Source organism: Theropithecus gelada, chromosome 3 (assembly GCF_003255815.1).
Source record: "Theropithecus gelada isolate Dixy chromosome 3, Tgel_1.0, whole genome shotgun sequence".
In the NCBI taxonomy this organism is placed as follows: Eukaryota; Metazoa; Chordata; class Mammalia; order Primates; family Cercopithecidae; genus Theropithecus; species Theropithecus gelada.
In genome coordinates this window covers 92,123,100-92,141,465 of record NC_037670.1, presented here as the reverse complement: position 1 = coordinate 92,141,465, position 18,366 = coordinate 92,123,100, and the positions used below count along the sequence as shown (strand labels likewise).

Sequence of the window (18,366 nt, the reverse complement as noted above, 5' to 3'; positions counted from 1 at the left end):
TTTTGCCTAACCCAGGATGATGAAGATTTTCCTTTACATTTTCTTCTTGAAATTGCAGTGTTTTAACTCTTAAACTTAGGTCTATGATCCATTTTGAGTTAATCTCTGTGAGTGATGTGAGGTAACGGTTTAAATTTACCTTTTTTGCATGTGGCTATCCAGTTGTCCCAGAACCATTTGTTGAAAAAACAATCTTTTCTCAATTGAATTGACTTGGCACATTTGCTAAAAATCAACTGCCAATAAATGTAAGGGTCCGTTTCTGTTCTCTCGGCTCTTGCAGTTATCGATATGTCTGTCTTTATGCCAGTACTGCACTGTTTCGATTACTGTAGTTTTACAGTTTTAATAAATAAACTCCGGAAGTGTAAGTACTCCAAATTTGCTCTTCTTTTTAAAAATTACTTTGGCTATTCTGAGTTCTCTACGTTTCTATGTATATTTTATGAACACCTTGTCAATTTCTGCAGGAGAGCACACAGGAGAATTTTGACAGGGATTGCACTGAATCTATAGATAAATTTGGGGAAGACAGTCATCTTAACAACACTGAGTCTCCCAATCCATCAACGGAATGTCTCTTCATTTATTTAGATCTTCTTTAACTTCTCCTAATAATGTCTTGTGATTTTCAGTGTATTCATCTTACACTTATTTTATATGATTGCTGCAAACCTTTTCCCGACAACATAAAAAAAAAAAATCAACAAGATGATTTGTATTAAGCCTGTAGTGTTCCATCTTATCCTTGAATAGTTCCTCTTACTAGAAAACACGGTAAATTATTTATGATAGTTATGGTCTATTAAAGTTTCTGTGAAAATTGAATTATCAAATTCTGAAGATTACTCTTAGGAGAAATACAGTGTTAGGATCCTGTGAGCCTCTGGTGACAAACTTTTTGTCAACCAAATAACACACAACCTCACTTTATGTGTGCTTCTTTTTAAAGACACCTTATTTAATATGTGTTGGTGATTCTTTAACATTGAACTCATGTTCTCACTATATCTCACTCCTGAATGAAACTTATCTGACACACCTGTTTTCTACGTAAGGCACATCACAGCCTTCTTGCAGTAAGAAACACTAGCCATCACTTCAGCATGATGCTTGGGAACTATTACAAATAGCAAAATCATCAACCAAAAGCACAAAAATGAGAAAAACTTGGCACTAAATAGACCACAAAAATAACCTTTGTTTACAGTACAAGAGCTGAAACAAGAAGGCAGAGTACGGGCCTTGCTGGACCTCAGCTGAGAATGTGTGCATCGAGCAAACCAAATTTTTGGTCACTCTCTGCATGTTCATAAATAACCATGAAAACACTACAAGTATTGACCTGGGACTTAAAAAAACAATTTCAGCAAGGAAGCAGATTTGCAAATACAGAATTTTCAAATAATGAGCATCAATTGTATTTTCCTCTCCTGTGTTGCTTTGTACTTCACTCTCCTGGATTTTCAACCACCTCACTGACTTCTTGGCAGATTCTTTATCTTCATCCCAAGCTACATCTTTGCAGAGTCACTAATAGTCCTTGGCCCTCTTCTCTTCTTTACCTACACTTAATTCTTCCTCTTCCTGGGTGTTCTCAGCCAGTCCCTTTGTTTTAATTTCCACCTGCCTATAAGTTACTGCTTTCAAATCCACATCCCCGGCCTAGACCCCCTCTCTTGTGCTTCCATTACTCATTTTCAGCTTCTTACTTGATCTCCATTTTGAGGTTTAACAGGCATTTCTGACTTCCCATATCTAAATCTGAACTCTCTCTATATCTTGCAAATCTTGTCTTTGTCCCAGTCTCTCGCATCTGTAAGTGATACCCTAATCACCAGCTGCTCTACTCAAAACCTAAGAAGTTATTCTTGAATTCTCCCTTTCCTACATTCCTCATATCCAATACAGTGGCATTTTTTTTTCAGGAAGAATCTATTAAATAAAGATTACTTTATTATTACAAACACACACACACAATTATAAAACACTAGTGTGCACCTGTAGTCCCAGTGTTATGTACCATCAGTGCCAGCTACTCAGGAGGCTGAGACAGGAGGATCCTTTAAGCCTAGGAGTTTGAGGATAGCCTGGGCAATATAGTGAGATCCCATCTTTTTAAAAAAATCAAATAAACTATAAAGCACTAAGAAATCTAAATATCCATGTGAGAGCAAACAGGTGGCAATTGAACATCCTAGGTCTATAGTATGCTTGAAGGAGACTGTGACTGATTAGATCCCCATGGTAGAGAGAGCATCTTCATAGCCAAAGGGGGCTTACCAGTAACAGCTGTTCAAGTTCTCTCTTCTCATCAAGGATCATGAAAGGTATTCCATTCAAGGTGAGGTGTACAATCTGATGCTCTTCAAGCAGGTCAAATTCTCATAATCTAGAGGATTGAATGGAAAGGACTTTTCTTTTTCAGGATAGGTGTCATTGGAGGCAGGAAGGGAGCTTTTTGCTTTGACAGTCTTCCCAGTCATGTGTCTAGCAGAGAAAGTTGGTTGTTCTTATTCAGGCATCCATTAGTCTGGCAATTTTTGTTTCTAAAATACACCTAAAATCTGTCTGCTTCTTTTCATGTAGGCTGCCATGATCCTCATCCAAGCTCCCATTCTTCTCACCTTGGCCATGGCAATAGCTTCTTAACAGAACTTCATGCTGAATTATTTCTGCTTTCATCTGTTCTCCACAGAGAAGCTGGAGTGGTCTTTTTAAAAGTTGAACAGATAATGCCATCCCGTGCTGAGATCTTCCAATGATCTTCTGCTTCTCCTGGAATAAAACATGAACAATGTACTGTAAAAACCCTAGAATATGCCCAATTCTCCGGCCTCATTATTTCTTACCACTTTGGACTTCTTTTGTTTCTGGAACATGCTAAACCACTTTTTTCTGACTCAATCTCTCCTGGGAGAGATGTTTTTTCCTCTCCCTGGAATGCACTTCCTGCTCTTTTTATGGCTGGCTTACTTTCACGTTTTGGATCCCAGCTATAATATCACTTCCTCACAGAAACTTTTCTTAAACACTCTATTTATCTGAGCTAGCTCTCCCAACCCATGTTTGCTCACCAGTTATTCTGTGAACTATCACCCTGTTTACTTCCTTCCTAGAAAAACCTATTTTTTCTCTTTGCGTATTGTCTGCCTCCTGCCAGAATTGGAGGACTTATTATCCTGCTCATGGAGGTGTCTCTAGAACCTCACACATAGTGGGCACTCAGTATACATTTATTAAATAATTACATTTCTTATTTGGTCTCCTACTGTAAAATATTTGGATTGTTTTCAGTTTTTCTATATTGTTACAAGTGCTACAAAGACCAGTTATATAGATGAATCTTTGTATGTATTACCTCAGGGTGAATTCCTTAAGCTGAATTTGGGGCTGACTATGGATAGTTTTTAAGCTTTTTATCAAATGCTTTTGATTGCTATCTTTTTTTTTTTTTTTTTTTTTTTTTTTTAACCCTCCAGTTCCACCTACAGTTACCTTGATTGCCTCTATGGAACTTTTTCATATGAAAGTATTAAAAATACTGAAAGAAGACATAAATAGCAAGAATGCTTTAAAATATTAATTTCTGATAATAATATAAAAGATGTACTCTATGTTTTACAAGGAAACCTAGATCATTATATTCAATGTACTTCACTCTCATGGCATGTTATTTTTAGTCATTTTTCTAGTTCTAGCATAAATTTTCTCAATCAAATACTGTGATCGATTTGTGTGTGTGTGTAACAAGAAAAAATGTTGCACTTTGGTCTCACATTCTAATACTCTTTCTTCAGGTTGACCCTGTATTATGTTGGAATAGGTGTTGCTGCCTTGATTTTTGGTTACATACAGATTTGCTTTTGGATTATAACTGCAGCACGACAGACCAAGAGGATTCGAAAACAGTTTTTTCATTCAGTTTTGGCACAGGACGTCGGCTGGTTTGATAGCTGTGACATCGGTGAACTTAACACTCGCATGACGGAGTAAGAGGATGATATTGTAGTACGTTAGCTTTGTTTACATATGTGACATGTAAATGACCTAATTACATTTATTTGCCTGTTTCAGTGACATTGACAAAATCAGCGATGGTATTGGAGATAAGATTGCTCTGTTGTTTCAAAACATGTCTACTTTTTCAATTGGCCTGGCAGTTGGTTTGGTGAAGGGCTGGAAACTCACCCTAGTGACTCTATCCACATCTCCTCTTATAATGGCTTCAGCGGCAGCATGTTCTAGAGTAAGTGACATGGCTAATGCAATATTGAATGGAAGCAGCAGTGTGGACTAGATGACACATTGAGTTTGTCCAAAAATGACTTTTCTATTCATTTGCCATGTCCCAAACTACAAAGGGATATTATACACCACAAATACTTTTGATTTTGTTCTCCATTAATCCCCTTTCTATCTTCAAGTTATTTGGCTAAAATGAAATGTTTTTAATAGCTTACTAACATTAAAAACATTTCTCTTCATTTAGCAGTCTAACACAACTTCAAGTGCTAGCATGGATAAAGTATGATGCCATTATACATGTGACGTGTAGTTGTTGCTGTTGGGACAGCCTTGTTTGTTCTAAATTCCCAGATCAACACGTTATGATTCATTTCATTGAGTAGAATGGAATAAGAAAATCCTAAAACAATAAACACCTTTTTATATCATCCTCTTAAAGTTTATATGTATATATGCATAAAAATTTTTCAAGGCAAGGTCTCACTTTGTCACACAGGCTGGAATGCAATGGAACAAACATGGTTCACTGCAGCTTCAGCTTTGCAGGCTCAAGTCATCCTCCCATCTCAGCCCCCCAAGTAGCTGGGACTACAGGCGACCATGCCCAGCTAACTTTTGTATTTTTTGTAGAGACAGGTTTTCACCATGTTGCCCAGGCTGATCTCGAATTCTTGGGCTGAAGCTGTCCACCCACCTCGGCCCCCAAAGTGCTGGGATTGCAGGCCAGTGAGCTACCACACCCAGCCAAGCTTATATTTCAATAAGGCTTTCAATTACATTTCAAAGGTCTGCTAATATCTATTTTTATGTACTACATAAATATGTTTCAGTTTTCTAAACAAATTATGTATTTGCATTCTAAATTACATTTTTAGCACTGTTTTGCTGTAAGTATACCACAAAATTGTAATCTTATCTACAGCCTGGTTTTGAAACCGATACTCTTGTGAAATCTAAAAACAACAAATGTATCTCTGATATTACTCTTCAAATCATATCTTTTGGCAATTCCACCAGTGTGTATACTCATCTTCTAGATCGGAGGCACAGTGCTTTAAATTTAGCAATACTAATTGTTCTTTATGGAAATACAATTCATAAAATTTCCAGAGTTTATTTGCTAACAATATACTAATCAACCAAACAAGAATTTTCAGCAATAAAAATCTTCTATAGTGGGCTAATCCCTTAGCAATAGGCTTGGAGATTTGGACAGCATGTCTTTACTTAGTGTGACTCTGAGTGTTGACTTTGTAGCCTTTATAAAAATCTTCATCCTCAGCTTATTTTTAATGAGGAAGGAAATCTCAGTAGAAAGATTGCCTGCAGTAAGTCACTAAGATCAGAACCTTAACTGCCCACAGAAGAGAAGTAAACAAGGAGTTGTAAAGGAATAGCAGTGGGTAGTCTAAATTCTGTTATTGTATTAATTGATCATGAAGAGGAAGCAGGTGAAGGTCAGAGTTGTCCAAATGATGCAATACCAGAGTGGATGGTTTCTAGCTTCCTTCAATTCAACTTGGCAATTATCTATTAAATACTTGCTAAGTATAAGGCTTTGTGCCAGGTGGTGTTTCCCCCCTAGTGATACACTATAGGAATAATTATCTTTAGCAAGTGAATTCAGAAAATAATGAGTATTACTCAGCTTCTGTTACTCTCTGACTATAACAGTTATCCAAGCATGTCTTATATAAAATCAGCTCCTATTATATGGAATATATTTTTCAGGTGGATAGACTTGCTATGTGAATAGGCAATAGTTATGAATTCACAGCTGTGAAGGCAGTGTCCCCGCTGTTCCCTTTCGTGGAACAATCACAAAATGTAAAGTGATTAGTAAATGGGACATATAATAGAGAAAAGGGCATGTGAAATCAGGTAAACCTGTCTAGTCACCAATAGTGATATTTTCCCTTTTCTCTCTGAAATCTTACCTCTTAGCATTTTGATGACAAATTTTTAAAAATGCAGAGATAGAGTTTTTAAAAATACCATTAGGCTACTTAGAATTCAAATTCCACCTGACTTAAATGCTCAGTACATTATTACTACACAGAGCCATTTTTTAACTGTGGTTGTGGTTTATTACAGATGGTCATCTCATTGACCAGTAAGGAATTAAGTGCCTATTCCAAAGCTGGGGCTGTGGCAGAAGAAGTCTTGTCATCAATCCGAACAGTTGTAGCCTTTGGGGCCCAGGAGAAAGAACTTCAAAGGTCTGTCCCTTTAAATATAACAAAATATGCTTGGTTTTATTTTCCCCAGTGGCTATTAAGTTGTTTTCTGTTTTTGTAAGGTATACACAGAATCTCAAAGATGCAAAGGATTTTGGCATAAAACGGGCTATAGCCTCAAAACTGTCTCTTGGTGCTGTGTACTTCTTTATGAACGGAACCTATGGACTTGCTTTTTGGTATGGAACCTCCTTGATTCTTAATGGAGAACCTGGATATACCATCGGGACTGTTCTTGCTGTAAGTCTTATTTGAGAACAAGGTATCTGGCCTGGATGATCTTTCCTTACTTAGTTTAGCCAAAATTCCTCTTTGAAGATGAATATTCAAAGATGAATGTTTTTAATAAACAAATATTTGTTTCCCTCAAATTATTTGTATACACCTTTGAATTATAGTTATGAATTGATGGGATTTATTCATCCAACATGTTTTAGTGTCCTCGTTGTGTCAAGCATCTGCATTCTGCTTTTAGAAGAATCATAATTGAATTCTCCTCTGGGAAATACACTGAGTTTTCTTAATCTAGCAGATAAGAAAAAGGCCAATCTTTTGTGAGACTTTTCCTTTCATCTTGGCTGAGATCAGACAGTGTTCTGCATTCACCTTGCTACATATCTTCTCTCCGGAAATGGTCTGCAGAGTTTGCATTCACCTCCTCTTCCTCTGTCCTTTCAGTATGTAGTAATGTTAAAAACAGACTACATACCGTTCTGTCCAATATCACAGTTTGAAGACTTTCAAATTCCTAGGAGTTATGTGTTAATTCACAATTTATTCAGTTATCCTCTCAAGTTACAACAATAAACAGATCAGTTCAGGATTAAGAAACATTTGTCTTGAGGAACCAAAATGATCTGCTGTTTATACTTTGATCCTTGTTTGGCCTTTCCATTCTATATAGATTTCTCTTCTTTCCATTAAATTCATCTTTTGAATTTGAGGCATTCAAAATTAAGACTTTAGCTAGTCATTTATTTCATATAAAGTGAAATGTGAGCATGAAGGATTTTTCACTCATCCTCGCTCCTCAATTTATGTATGGCTGGGTAACTGGCTTATTAAGCCTAAGCATCCTCATCTGTGTGATAGAAATAAGAGCTCCTAGCTTGAGGGATTCTTTTCTTATTTGACTTTTTGCAGAGATGAGTCTGTCTTAAAATGGACAGCTGTTCCCTAATACAAAAATTCAAAAACAGCTTGAGTGAAAACAGTACAATGTCTCTGAGCCAATGAAATCTACTGAATTTTTCTTTTTAAAGTTCAAGGGGTCACCCAGCAAGGAGGAAGGTGCAACTCACCATGGGGTTTATACATGGCCAGCACACTTCAGTCAGCAGATTTTTCTGGTCACACATCCCAGCAGGTGATAACCACAAGACTATGAGATAATCGAAATTTGTTCCATATTAGGAAAGGACCAAGGATACTTTGGTGATATCTTCCATTCTGTCTTACCTAATTCCTCTAATATCTCTCTGTGAGCTTAAACTAATAATTATATATTACATTCTATTGTCTTTCTTACATAACTGCAGAAAGCTAAATACCATTTTGTTTGTTCCTGTAGGTTTTCTTTAGCATAATCCATAGTAGTTATTGCATTGGAGCAGCAGCCCCTCATTTTGAAACCTTCGCGATAGCCCGAGGAGCTGCCTTTAATATTTTCCAGGTTATTGATAAGGTAAGACCCCTCCTATTGCTTTGAAGAATAACTATCATTACTGCAAGAAGGAGACAAAAAACCACGCACACTCGTTTCACTAAAACAATAGGATGGACAAATTTAATGTTGGCCTGTTGCTCATGGGAAAGAGAGATTGCCTTTAATTCTTTTCTAAGAGGAGATTGCGTAGTATTGAAACCTTCATGTCTAACTCAATGCACTTCTATAGCAGAAAGGAAACTGTTGTGGAAGAAAACCATCCTTAAACTATTTTCAAAATGTATAAACTGTCAGATTACTCCTTTGAAGATTTATAACATTTCCTTTGTTTTTCCAAGAAACCCAGTATAGATAACTTTTCCACAGCTGGATGTAAACCTGAATCCATAGAAGGAACTGTGGAATTTAAAAATGTTTCTTTCCATTACCCATCAAGACCATCTATCAAGGTAGGTTAAAACAAATTATACGATGGTGCAGTTTTCTGATATTATCTTCTACTGGCCAAGATCTTCTCTGACATGATTACTCAGGATCACTTTGGTCAAGATTTTGGTTACTTTGCTTAGAGACTTGAGGAGGTAGAAAAATAATGGACAAATAACTCTGAATCAACTAGTTACATTTTGCATAATTCTTTCTATATTCAACTGACAAAAGCATTTTCAGCTCCGTGAAATTCTTCTACTCTGGGTTTGAGAACACATCAAAATGTCTTGGGTTAATGCTGCCACCTATTGGTGGTTCCTAGATGCTACCCCACTCAACATAGATAACTCATTTTAACCCCCTCGTCTCTAACCTGGGAGAATTATGCACATGTGCCTTTCCTTTCTTCCTTTCCTAGGGCTTTTACTGCACCAGCAATTGTGGCAAGTACTTTATCACCTACACACACACACACACACACACACACACACACACACGCAGTTTATCCTACTCCATTCAGCCTTTGACAAGTTCTTGTGAAAATATGTGTATTTTTAATTGTCTTCCCCCTTTCACTTCATTAGTGTATTTACCAAAAAAGCAGTTGTGGTTAAATATTGGAAAAGGTAATTACTAATGAAACACTTGCTTCATTAAAAAAGACATGATTTTAAGTGAAATAGATAAAATTACTAATGTGATCAATTTCTAATGTCTGTTACAGATTTTGCATAAAGACCTACCTACTCCTACTTCCTTATTTTTTTCTGATTAAAACTTTGATTGAAATTCTCTTTTCAAACCTCTTTATTTTTTAAAGTTGTTGCTTAATTACCAATTACCATTATTGGAATAGTATTGACTTCCACCATTTTTCTTAACTGTACAGTATTTCAAACTACATTTTGCAACTGCATTTGGATTGGCTCCCTGGGGACTTCAGCTCGAATTGTGCCAATATATTGCATGGGAAAGTGTTCTTTGGGTTTTAAACAACTATTTTTAAAATGAACTTTTGAAACATAACCTTTTTTGTTAAACTAAAGAATGAAATTGGGGGGGGGGGTCCATCCATTTTAAATAAATAAAACAAATGCTTTCGAGGAAGGACCAGAAACCAAATCTAGAGTAAAAGTGCAGGTGTGAGAAGAGGTACTCCTACTGGTGGTCCCCGATTTCTCACCTTCTTCAGAGAACTTTTCTTGGCTTGGCCCTTTGAAGGTTTTATGTTTGGCTTATGCAAAGGGTCCATTGCTTTACAAATGGTAAGATCAAAGCAAGAGAATTCAAGGGGAGATTCCCCTGTTTAGGGCTAACTACATACAGATGCAAGCAAGGATAGGTGAGAATTTCTCAACAGGATCACTGTTGTCATTTTGAGAGGGTAATTATTGTGAGGCTTCACTCACATTGCAGATCCCTGGCACACTAAATGCTGTAGCAACCCCAGTCGTTGAGAAAATGTTTAAAATGTTTCCTCATGGGTCACCATGAGACCACCAAGGTTTCTAATAATAAACTCTCATCTATCCGGAGACACTAAGAAACTTTGCCAGTTGTTTTATTTTAGAATATGCTTCGCAATTATGTTAACATATTCTAAGGAGGAGCTTCATTAAATAGCTTGTGAAAATATCTGGCAAGATCTCATTCACTTGTTACAAATTAAGACAAGACTTTCATTAGCTTGATAGTCAAAATTCATACGAAATATTTTAGTTGAAAATGTGAACAGTTTACTAGTTAATATTCTGAGAGTGAGAGTACTCTTAATTTAGGTCTCCTCTTTACATAGAGAGATAATGATAGATTCTTTTACTGCTATTTTCCAAAGTTATTTAGGCCATTATTATACATGCACATGAAACAAATGTAACAAGATCTAAATTTGTTTTTAAGCTCCACAGAAGAATTTGTTTTCAGTTTATAATTATATATTCATTTTCTGAAAATGTGTCCATCATATTCTCATTGTGGTTTTATGATTTTCCGTCTACACATTCCAATAGATTCTGAAAGGTCTGAATCTCAGAATTAAGTCTGGAGAGACGGTCGCCTTGGTCGGTCCCAATGGCAGTGGGAAGAGTACGGTAGTCCAGCTTCTGCAGAGGTTATATGATCCGGATGATGGCTTTGTGAGTATAGCTAGCAAAACCCTGCACAGTCCACCTAATGGAATTTGGAAACACTGCAGGGCTCGCAGATCTGTGACTTTTCATTTTCAACAGTAGAACTGGGAGAGAAGCCATATTTGTTTTCTTTCCTCTGTATCCATTCACTCAGCAAATATTTATTTAGTGCCTACTATGTGTCAGGCACTATTTTGGGTTCTGAAAGTACCTAGGTGAATGAAACAGATAAAAATCTGCCCTCATGAAGTTTACATTCTAATAATCAGAGACAGACAATAAAAAAATAAGTAAATTATATAGTATGTTAGAAGGGAGGGAACGTTATGGAGAAAAATAGCGTATTAACATCTGTAGCCAGCATCTATCAAGAATTTCAAAGTTTGTCCTGGAAGAATGATGTAGAAAACATCTCCACTTTTCTTTTTTTTTTTTTTTTTTCTTGGAGCTTACAATGTTATACTTAACTTTCTCAGCCTTGTAAGTGGCATAGAGGATAAGACTGTGATATTCAAAAGTGATTAATTCTTAATGCTTCTGTTCAAACTTTCAACAGTTATTTTTATAAGAAAATCTACTCCCCTAGAGCCTGGCTTAAATTTTACTTCATAGTTTCCATTTGGAGTATCCTAGACCCGTGTGACTACATAAATTATTAGATGAGTGTTACATGTATAAAAGAGTTGCATAGAATATCCATGCCCTGACAGAAAACCATTTTTATGGTTTCTTACCAATCTATGAGTTAGAATTACCAAACCCTGGCTTCTGTCACTGGAATATGTTGGGGTAATTGGCAATGGCACCACCTGGGGAGAACACAGAGGTCACTTATTATTATGTATAGCAATGAATAGGAGACACTTTTGTCTTTTGCAGAGGTGTGAGGTGTTGAAATAATGAAGGCTATTTCCTAGAAGAAACGTAAGGGCCACATCCAAAACTGAAGTTTTTTGTATGTGTCTACATAATAACATTTGTGGAACCTAGAATATATATCTTTATAATATCTAACTTGTAGATCTTAGAATAAGGATAATCAGATGATCTGGCAATGTTTTAAGCCAATTATCCTTTTGCAGTTTTGTTGGTGCCCATCTACCAGAACAAGCCTATGGACAATATATATGTTATAAATATTTTATCAAAATATAGTCAGTCTTTCATTTCTAAAATATGCTACTTCTCAGTTTATATTTTGGTCTAGTATGAAAGACCCTAAAATCAATACAGTAAAAGGCATCACAACATGGTTCATTCTTTGGATTGACAGATCACGGTAGATGAGAATGACATCAGAGCTCTAAATGTGCGGCATTATCGAGAACATATTGGAGTGGTTAGTCAAGAGCCTGTTTTGTTTGGGACCACCATCAGTAACAATATCAAGTATGGACGAGATGATGTGACTGATGAAGAGATGGAGAGAGCAGCAAGGGAAGCAAATGCTTATGATTTTATCATGGAGTTTCCTAATGTGAGTACACTGTGCAGCCTGTGTCCTTAGCTTATGGTGGCAGCACTGCAATATTCCAATATAAGGTATTGAAACAACAACTGATGCAGAATAGTAGGGGTGTGATTAAATTCCAGATTGTCCTAGAACAAGCTTGTCCAACCAGTGCACAAGATGGCTTTGAATGCGGTCCAACACAAATTTGTAAACTTTCTTAAGAGACATTATGAGATTTTTTTTGTGATTTTTTTAATCTTATCACTATTGTTAATTTTAGTGTATTTAATGTGTGGCCCAAGACAATTCTTCTTTCAGTGTGGCCCAGGGAAGCCAAAAGATTGGACACCCCTGTATGAAACATCTATAGAGAAGAATGCATAGTAACAACCAAAAGAAGAAATGCATCATTGAAAGGCCAGATTGAAAATCATATTTTGTTCTGCAAATGAAAAGGGAAAAAATGAAAGATATGTTAAAGCATAGCAAAGAAATATGAAACAAAATCATCAGGCCAAGCTGAGAAATTATGTCTAAAATGTTTATTTGCGAGGCCATCTTGTGGCTGAGAGTGGGAAAGTCATACACACAATCAGATTAGTTCTGTGACAAACCACAAGAAAAACTAGGATCATTTTTTAAAGCACAGGAAGCTAGCATTGCATAAAAAATGTGAAATCAGGCCAGGTGCGGTGGCTCACGCATGTAATCCCAGCACTTTGGGAGGCCGAGGTGGGCAGATACCTGAGGTTAGGAGTTTGACATCAGCTTGGCCAACATGGTGAAACCCTGTCTTTACTAAAAAGACAAAAAAATTAGCCAGGCGTGGTGGTGCATGCCTATAGTCCCAGCTACTAGGGAGGCTGAGGCAGGAGAATTGCTTGAACCTGGGAGGTGGAGTTGCAGTGAGCTGAGTTCCCAGCACTGCACTCCAACCTGGGCAACAGAATGAGACATTGCGGGGAAAAAAAAAAAGTGAAATCATATTTGGAAAGCAATATAGTCCCCAAAAAAGTGAAATCATATTTGGAAAGCAATATAGTAAGCTAAAATTCTTGCTAACCAGACTTATGAGATCTTAGAGGGTATTTAGAATTAGTAGGGTGCTATAAAGCCATTTTTTTATATTTCCTAAAGTATTAGATCCTCAGCATCCGCTGAAATTGTTGTGGGGAGCACCTTGTGACATATGAAAGGATGAGATTTGTAATTAAAATACATATAAAATTCCACCATCCCAGAGGGTCACAATAACAAAAATGTTTATTTTAATGGGCATATTTCACAAACCACATTTGATGGATTGTAATAATTTTATTCTTATTTTCTAATTTAAAGAATTTGTTATGCCACTAATTATCTCTTGTCCCCATTATTTAGGATCATAATTAGGACATATTTAGGCCAACAAAATCATTAAAGATTGAAGGTGATTCTTAAATTGTTGGGAATACACATTTCCTTTTGTTGATGTTTTGCCCCTTTCAATGACCTCCTTTCCTTAAAACGTCAGTGCTCTCGTTTCCTACTTAGATTAGGGAGCTTTTTGGTACCTCTTAAATCATACCCTGTAAGTTACTACTTGCTTTTACCAAAAGCCCACTACTACACAAAGATGTCCCTTGCTATAAATCTAATAATAAATTCAGGAGATATAACCCAAATAAACTAAAGATAGTAGCTTATCATGATAAAAACTAAATTCCACAGCCATAGTTAACCAGAAAAATGAGGAAGCACAATAATGAATAAAAGTTCCAGAAGTGGCTAATTTCGATAGGTGAAAAATTGGGGGATGCTATTGTTAAAAAAAAAGTATAGCATTACTTCCCTTATACACAGATTTTAAAATTAATGTATAATAATTAGCTGATACTGGTTAGCCTTTCACTCATAAACAACCATGAAATTGGGTAAAACATATGAAGCCAAGGGCAGTCATTGGATGAGAGGTAATGAAAGACTGATTCCTAACAAAGAGGAATCTCATAAGGGTACTCCGTGAATTCTGTCTGGTAACACTGAGCTGAAAGGCAAAGATCAAATTTTAGGGAAGCTTGGGCAGCTGGAAAGGTGATAAGAGATCACCTGTGGCAATGAGGCAGGGGCAAAAGGCCATGTCTGTGTGGGCATCCCTCAGGAATCCTTGTCTGAGGATAAGACTACCTACCCAAGGCTTACCAGAGAGTGGCAGCCATAAAGCTGCAAGCAGAACACTGGATAGAAGTCAGGCAGTGCTGTGGGGGTGTTGAAAGTGCAGCCCAGCTGGAATGGAGAGATCACATTAACACCTTTGTAACACCCCCGGTAAGTAGCTAAAACACTAAAAAAGCCACACCTTAGGAGTCATGACCACACCTTAGAGTAAGATCTACCTGCCCTAACAAACCCTGAGACCAAGCCATGACAAGATGCCCAGAGGAGAGAGGTTTTGGAGGTTGTGTTCTGACAAGTTACGTGGCTTTCTCCAAATTCACCCCAAGGAAACTTAAAATGAAGATTGCACAAGTTCAAGATCAGTCAGTGCTTGAGTTGCCTACCATGACAAAAATTGGCACTGTTTATTTTTCAGAAGAAAACAGAACTCAGATATCTTCAACACAACAATCACAGTACTCAGTACATCATTTACAAAAACCAGACGTGCAAAGAAACAGAAAAATATGGCTTGTATGCAAGAAACATAATCCTAAATGTTTATTCTTTAAGAAAAGGGCTTCAAAATACATGAAGCAAAAAATTGATACATCTGAAAGGAGAAAGACAAATCCACAACTTTACTTGAGGCCTTCAGTGCTTGATAGAATATATAGGTGTAATATTAGTAAGACTATAAATGAACAATACTATCAAGCAACTAGATTTCACTGGCATTTATAGGACATTCCAGCCAACAATAGCAGAATACACTCTTCTCAAGTGCACATGGAACATTCTCTAAAATAAACAATATTCTGGGCCATCAAAACAAAGCAAAACCTTAGCTCTTTCAAAGAATAGAAAACATAGAAAATATGTTCTCAGACCATAATAGAATTAAACTACACAAATATTTGAAATATCACAAAAAGCACTTCTAAAGAATACATATCTCAAAAGAGAAATTTCGAGAAAAATTAAAAACTATTCTGAACTAAATCAAAATGAAATTGCAATGTATTAGTATTTGTGAGATATAGTTAAAGTACTGCTTTGAGAGAAACTTATCGTATTTAATGTTTATTTTTAGAAAAGAAAAAAGATCAACAATCTGCAACCCTAATTTTCACCTAGAGAAACTAGAGAAGGAAGAGCAAATTAACCTAAAACAAACAAGACTAAGTAAATAGAAATCACAGTAGAAATCAGTAAAATCCAAAACTGAAAAACAGCAATGATTGAAACCAAAAGCTGAAAAGATTAAAAAAAAAAAGTATAACTGTAGCAAAGCTGAAAAAAGAGAGAGAGAAAGAAGAGAAATGACCAGTATCAGGAATGAAAGATGGTACATGGCTATTGATTTTAAGGATATTAAAAGGTTAATAAGGAAATATTATCAACAATGTTATGCCTGTAAATTTGATAACTTAGATGAGGGTCAATTACTTGAAAAATACAAATGACCAAAACTCACTCAAAAATAAATAAATAAATAGTAAATAAATAAATAAATAAATTTAGTGTATCTATAATTATTTCAAAAAAACAGCTGGGCATGAAATCCCAGCACTTTGGGAGGCTGAGGTGGGCAGATCACTTGAGGAAAGGAGTTTGTTACCAGCCTGGACAACATGGCGAAACCCTCTACTAAAAATACAAAAAATTAGCTGGGCGTGGTGTTGCACACCTGTAATCCCAGCTACTTGAAAGGCTGAGATAGGAGAATCACTTGAACTCAGGAGGCAAAGGTTGCAGCGAGCTGAGATGGCGCCACTGCACTCCAGCCTGGGCAAAAGAGCAAGACTGTGTCCCCACTGCTCTCCCCCCGCCAAAAAAAAAAAAAAAAAACTGGATGTCTAAATAACAGCAACAGTTACAAATGAAGTTAAAATAAAAAGCAGTATTCACAATAGCATCAAAAAACAAAATTCTTAATAAATTTAATGAAAGATGTGCAAGTCTTCTAGTAAAAACTATAAAATGCTGATAGACATGAAAAGATCTAAAGAAATAGAAAGTACCTTATTCATTGATTTAGAAACTTCATATTTTCAAAGATTTGCATTCTCTCCAAGTTGATATACAAATATTATGCTTTATCAATCAAAATCTCACCAGTTTTTATGTGTATGTGTAGAAATCGACATGTTGATTCCAAAATCTATTTGGAAATTCAGAAGACCAACAATAGCCAAAACAATTTTGAAAGAAAGACCAAAGCTGGAGGACCTAAATATCTAATTTTAAGACAGCAATTAAGATCGTGGTAGTGGCATAATGATGGTTGTATAGATCAGTACAATGGAACAGAGAGACCAGAAATAGATTCACAAATATCAGTTAATTTTTGACAAGGCCAATGGAACTCAGTGGGGGAAAGAAATATCTTTTCAACAAATGGTGCTGGAACAATTGGTTATCCTCGTGGAAAAAATAAAATGTGACCTTTACTTTACATCACACACAAAAATTAATTTGCCATAGACCTTGTACCAAAATTGTAATGCTTAAACTTCAAAAATTAAAATTTATGAAAATATCTTTGTGACTTTGAGATAGGCAAAAGTTTCTTAGACTGAAAAGCATTACTATAAAAAAAGATAAACTGGAGTTTATTAAAATTAAAACCTCCTTTTTAAAAGACATCATTTAGAAAACAAAAAGGCAAGACACAGAGCACAAGAAAATATTTATAATATACAGTGTCCGACAAGGACATGAATCCAGAATGTATAAAGAACTGCTATAGCTTGATGATGAGACAAAAAATAGAAATTAAAAATGGGCAAAAACTTGAACAGACATTTTACAAACGAATCAAATAAACAATACATACATTGAATATGCAACATTATTAGTCACCAGGGAACTCTAAAATAAAACGATAATGAGATACCATTTTACCCTCTTAGAATGGCCAAAATTAAAAAGACTAACAAATGTAACTTTTGGTGATGATGTAAGCAATCAGATCTCTCATTCATTGAAATAAAAGTGAAATCAGTACAAGCATTTTAGAAAGCAATTTGGTAGTTTATTATAATGTTAAACATACACTTAGGACTCAGCATTCTATTCCTAGGTATTTATTCAAAAGAAATGAAAACATGACCACAAAAAATATCTTGTACATGAATATTCATAGCAGCTTTATTTATAATAGCCAAAAATAGGAAACAATTTAAGTGTTCATCAGCAGTTGAATGAATAAACAAATTGTGATAGATCTATTTTTTCTTTTCTTTTTGAGAGAGGGTCTCACTCTGCCACTTAGGGCGGAGTGCAATGCACAGTCTCAGCTCACCGCAGCCTCGACTTCCCAGGCTCCCAGGCTCAGGCAGTCTTTCCACCTCAGCCTCCTGAGTAGCTCATGCCACTACACCTGGCTAATTTTTGTATTTTTTGTAGAGACAGGGTTTCACCATGTTGCCCAGGCTGGTCTCAAACTCCTGGCTTCAACCAATCCATCCCCCACAGCCTCCCAAAGTGCTGGGATTACAGGTGTGAGCCACCACACCCGGAAACATTGTGATAGATCTAGAGTTGCCAGATGAAATACTGGATTCCCAGTTAAATCTGAATTTCAGATAGTGAATGATTTTTTAGCAATATTTCATAAAACATACTTATACTAAAAAAAAAATTCACTGCTTTTCTGAATTCAGATGTAACAGCTTTGTGTTTTCCTATGTGTTGTGTGTTTTTGCTAAATCTGGCAACCCAAGGTAAACTCTCATTGTGTGGAACACTACTTAGCAATAAATAGGAGTGAACAACTGATATAACACGGATGAATATCAAAAACATTACGCTAGGTAAAAGAAACAAGCCAAAGAAGTACATACTGTATGATTTCATTTACATGAAGTTCTAGATTCAGCAAAATTCATGTATAGTGATAAAAATCAAATCGGGGGTATCTGGAGGCAGGGTGTGGGTTTTGACTGAAAAAAGTGACATGAGGAAAACCTACTAGGGCTGCAGAAATGTTCTATATCTTTATCAGTGTGGTGGTAACATGGGTGTACTCATCTCTCAATACTCATAGAGTTATATCCTTAAAAT

At 36.1% G+C, this 18,366-nt stretch overlaps 1 protein-coding gene across 1 annotated transcript in view; it reads left to right on the top strand.

The window, feature by feature from the left end:
- Positions 1-18,366, top strand: part of ABCB5 (ATP binding cassette subfamily B member 5) — a 126,510-nt gene that overhangs the window by 15,675 nt on the left and 92,469 nt on the right. Inside the window, exons 5-12 of the mRNA XM_025379557.1 lie at positions 3,801-3,992; positions 4,078-4,249; positions 6,343-6,467; positions 6,548-6,725; positions 8,056-8,169; positions 8,490-8,600; positions 10,590-10,715; positions 11,983-12,186. Of these exons, the coding sequence (XP_025235342.1) occupies positions 3,801-3,992; positions 4,078-4,249; positions 6,343-6,467; positions 6,548-6,725; positions 8,056-8,169; positions 8,490-8,600; positions 10,590-10,715; positions 11,983-12,186 (1,222 nt within the window). The remainder of the gene's footprint in view (positions 1-3,800; positions 3,993-4,077; positions 4,250-6,342; positions 6,468-6,547; positions 6,726-8,055; positions 8,170-8,489; positions 8,601-10,589; positions 10,716-11,982; positions 12,187-18,366) is intronic.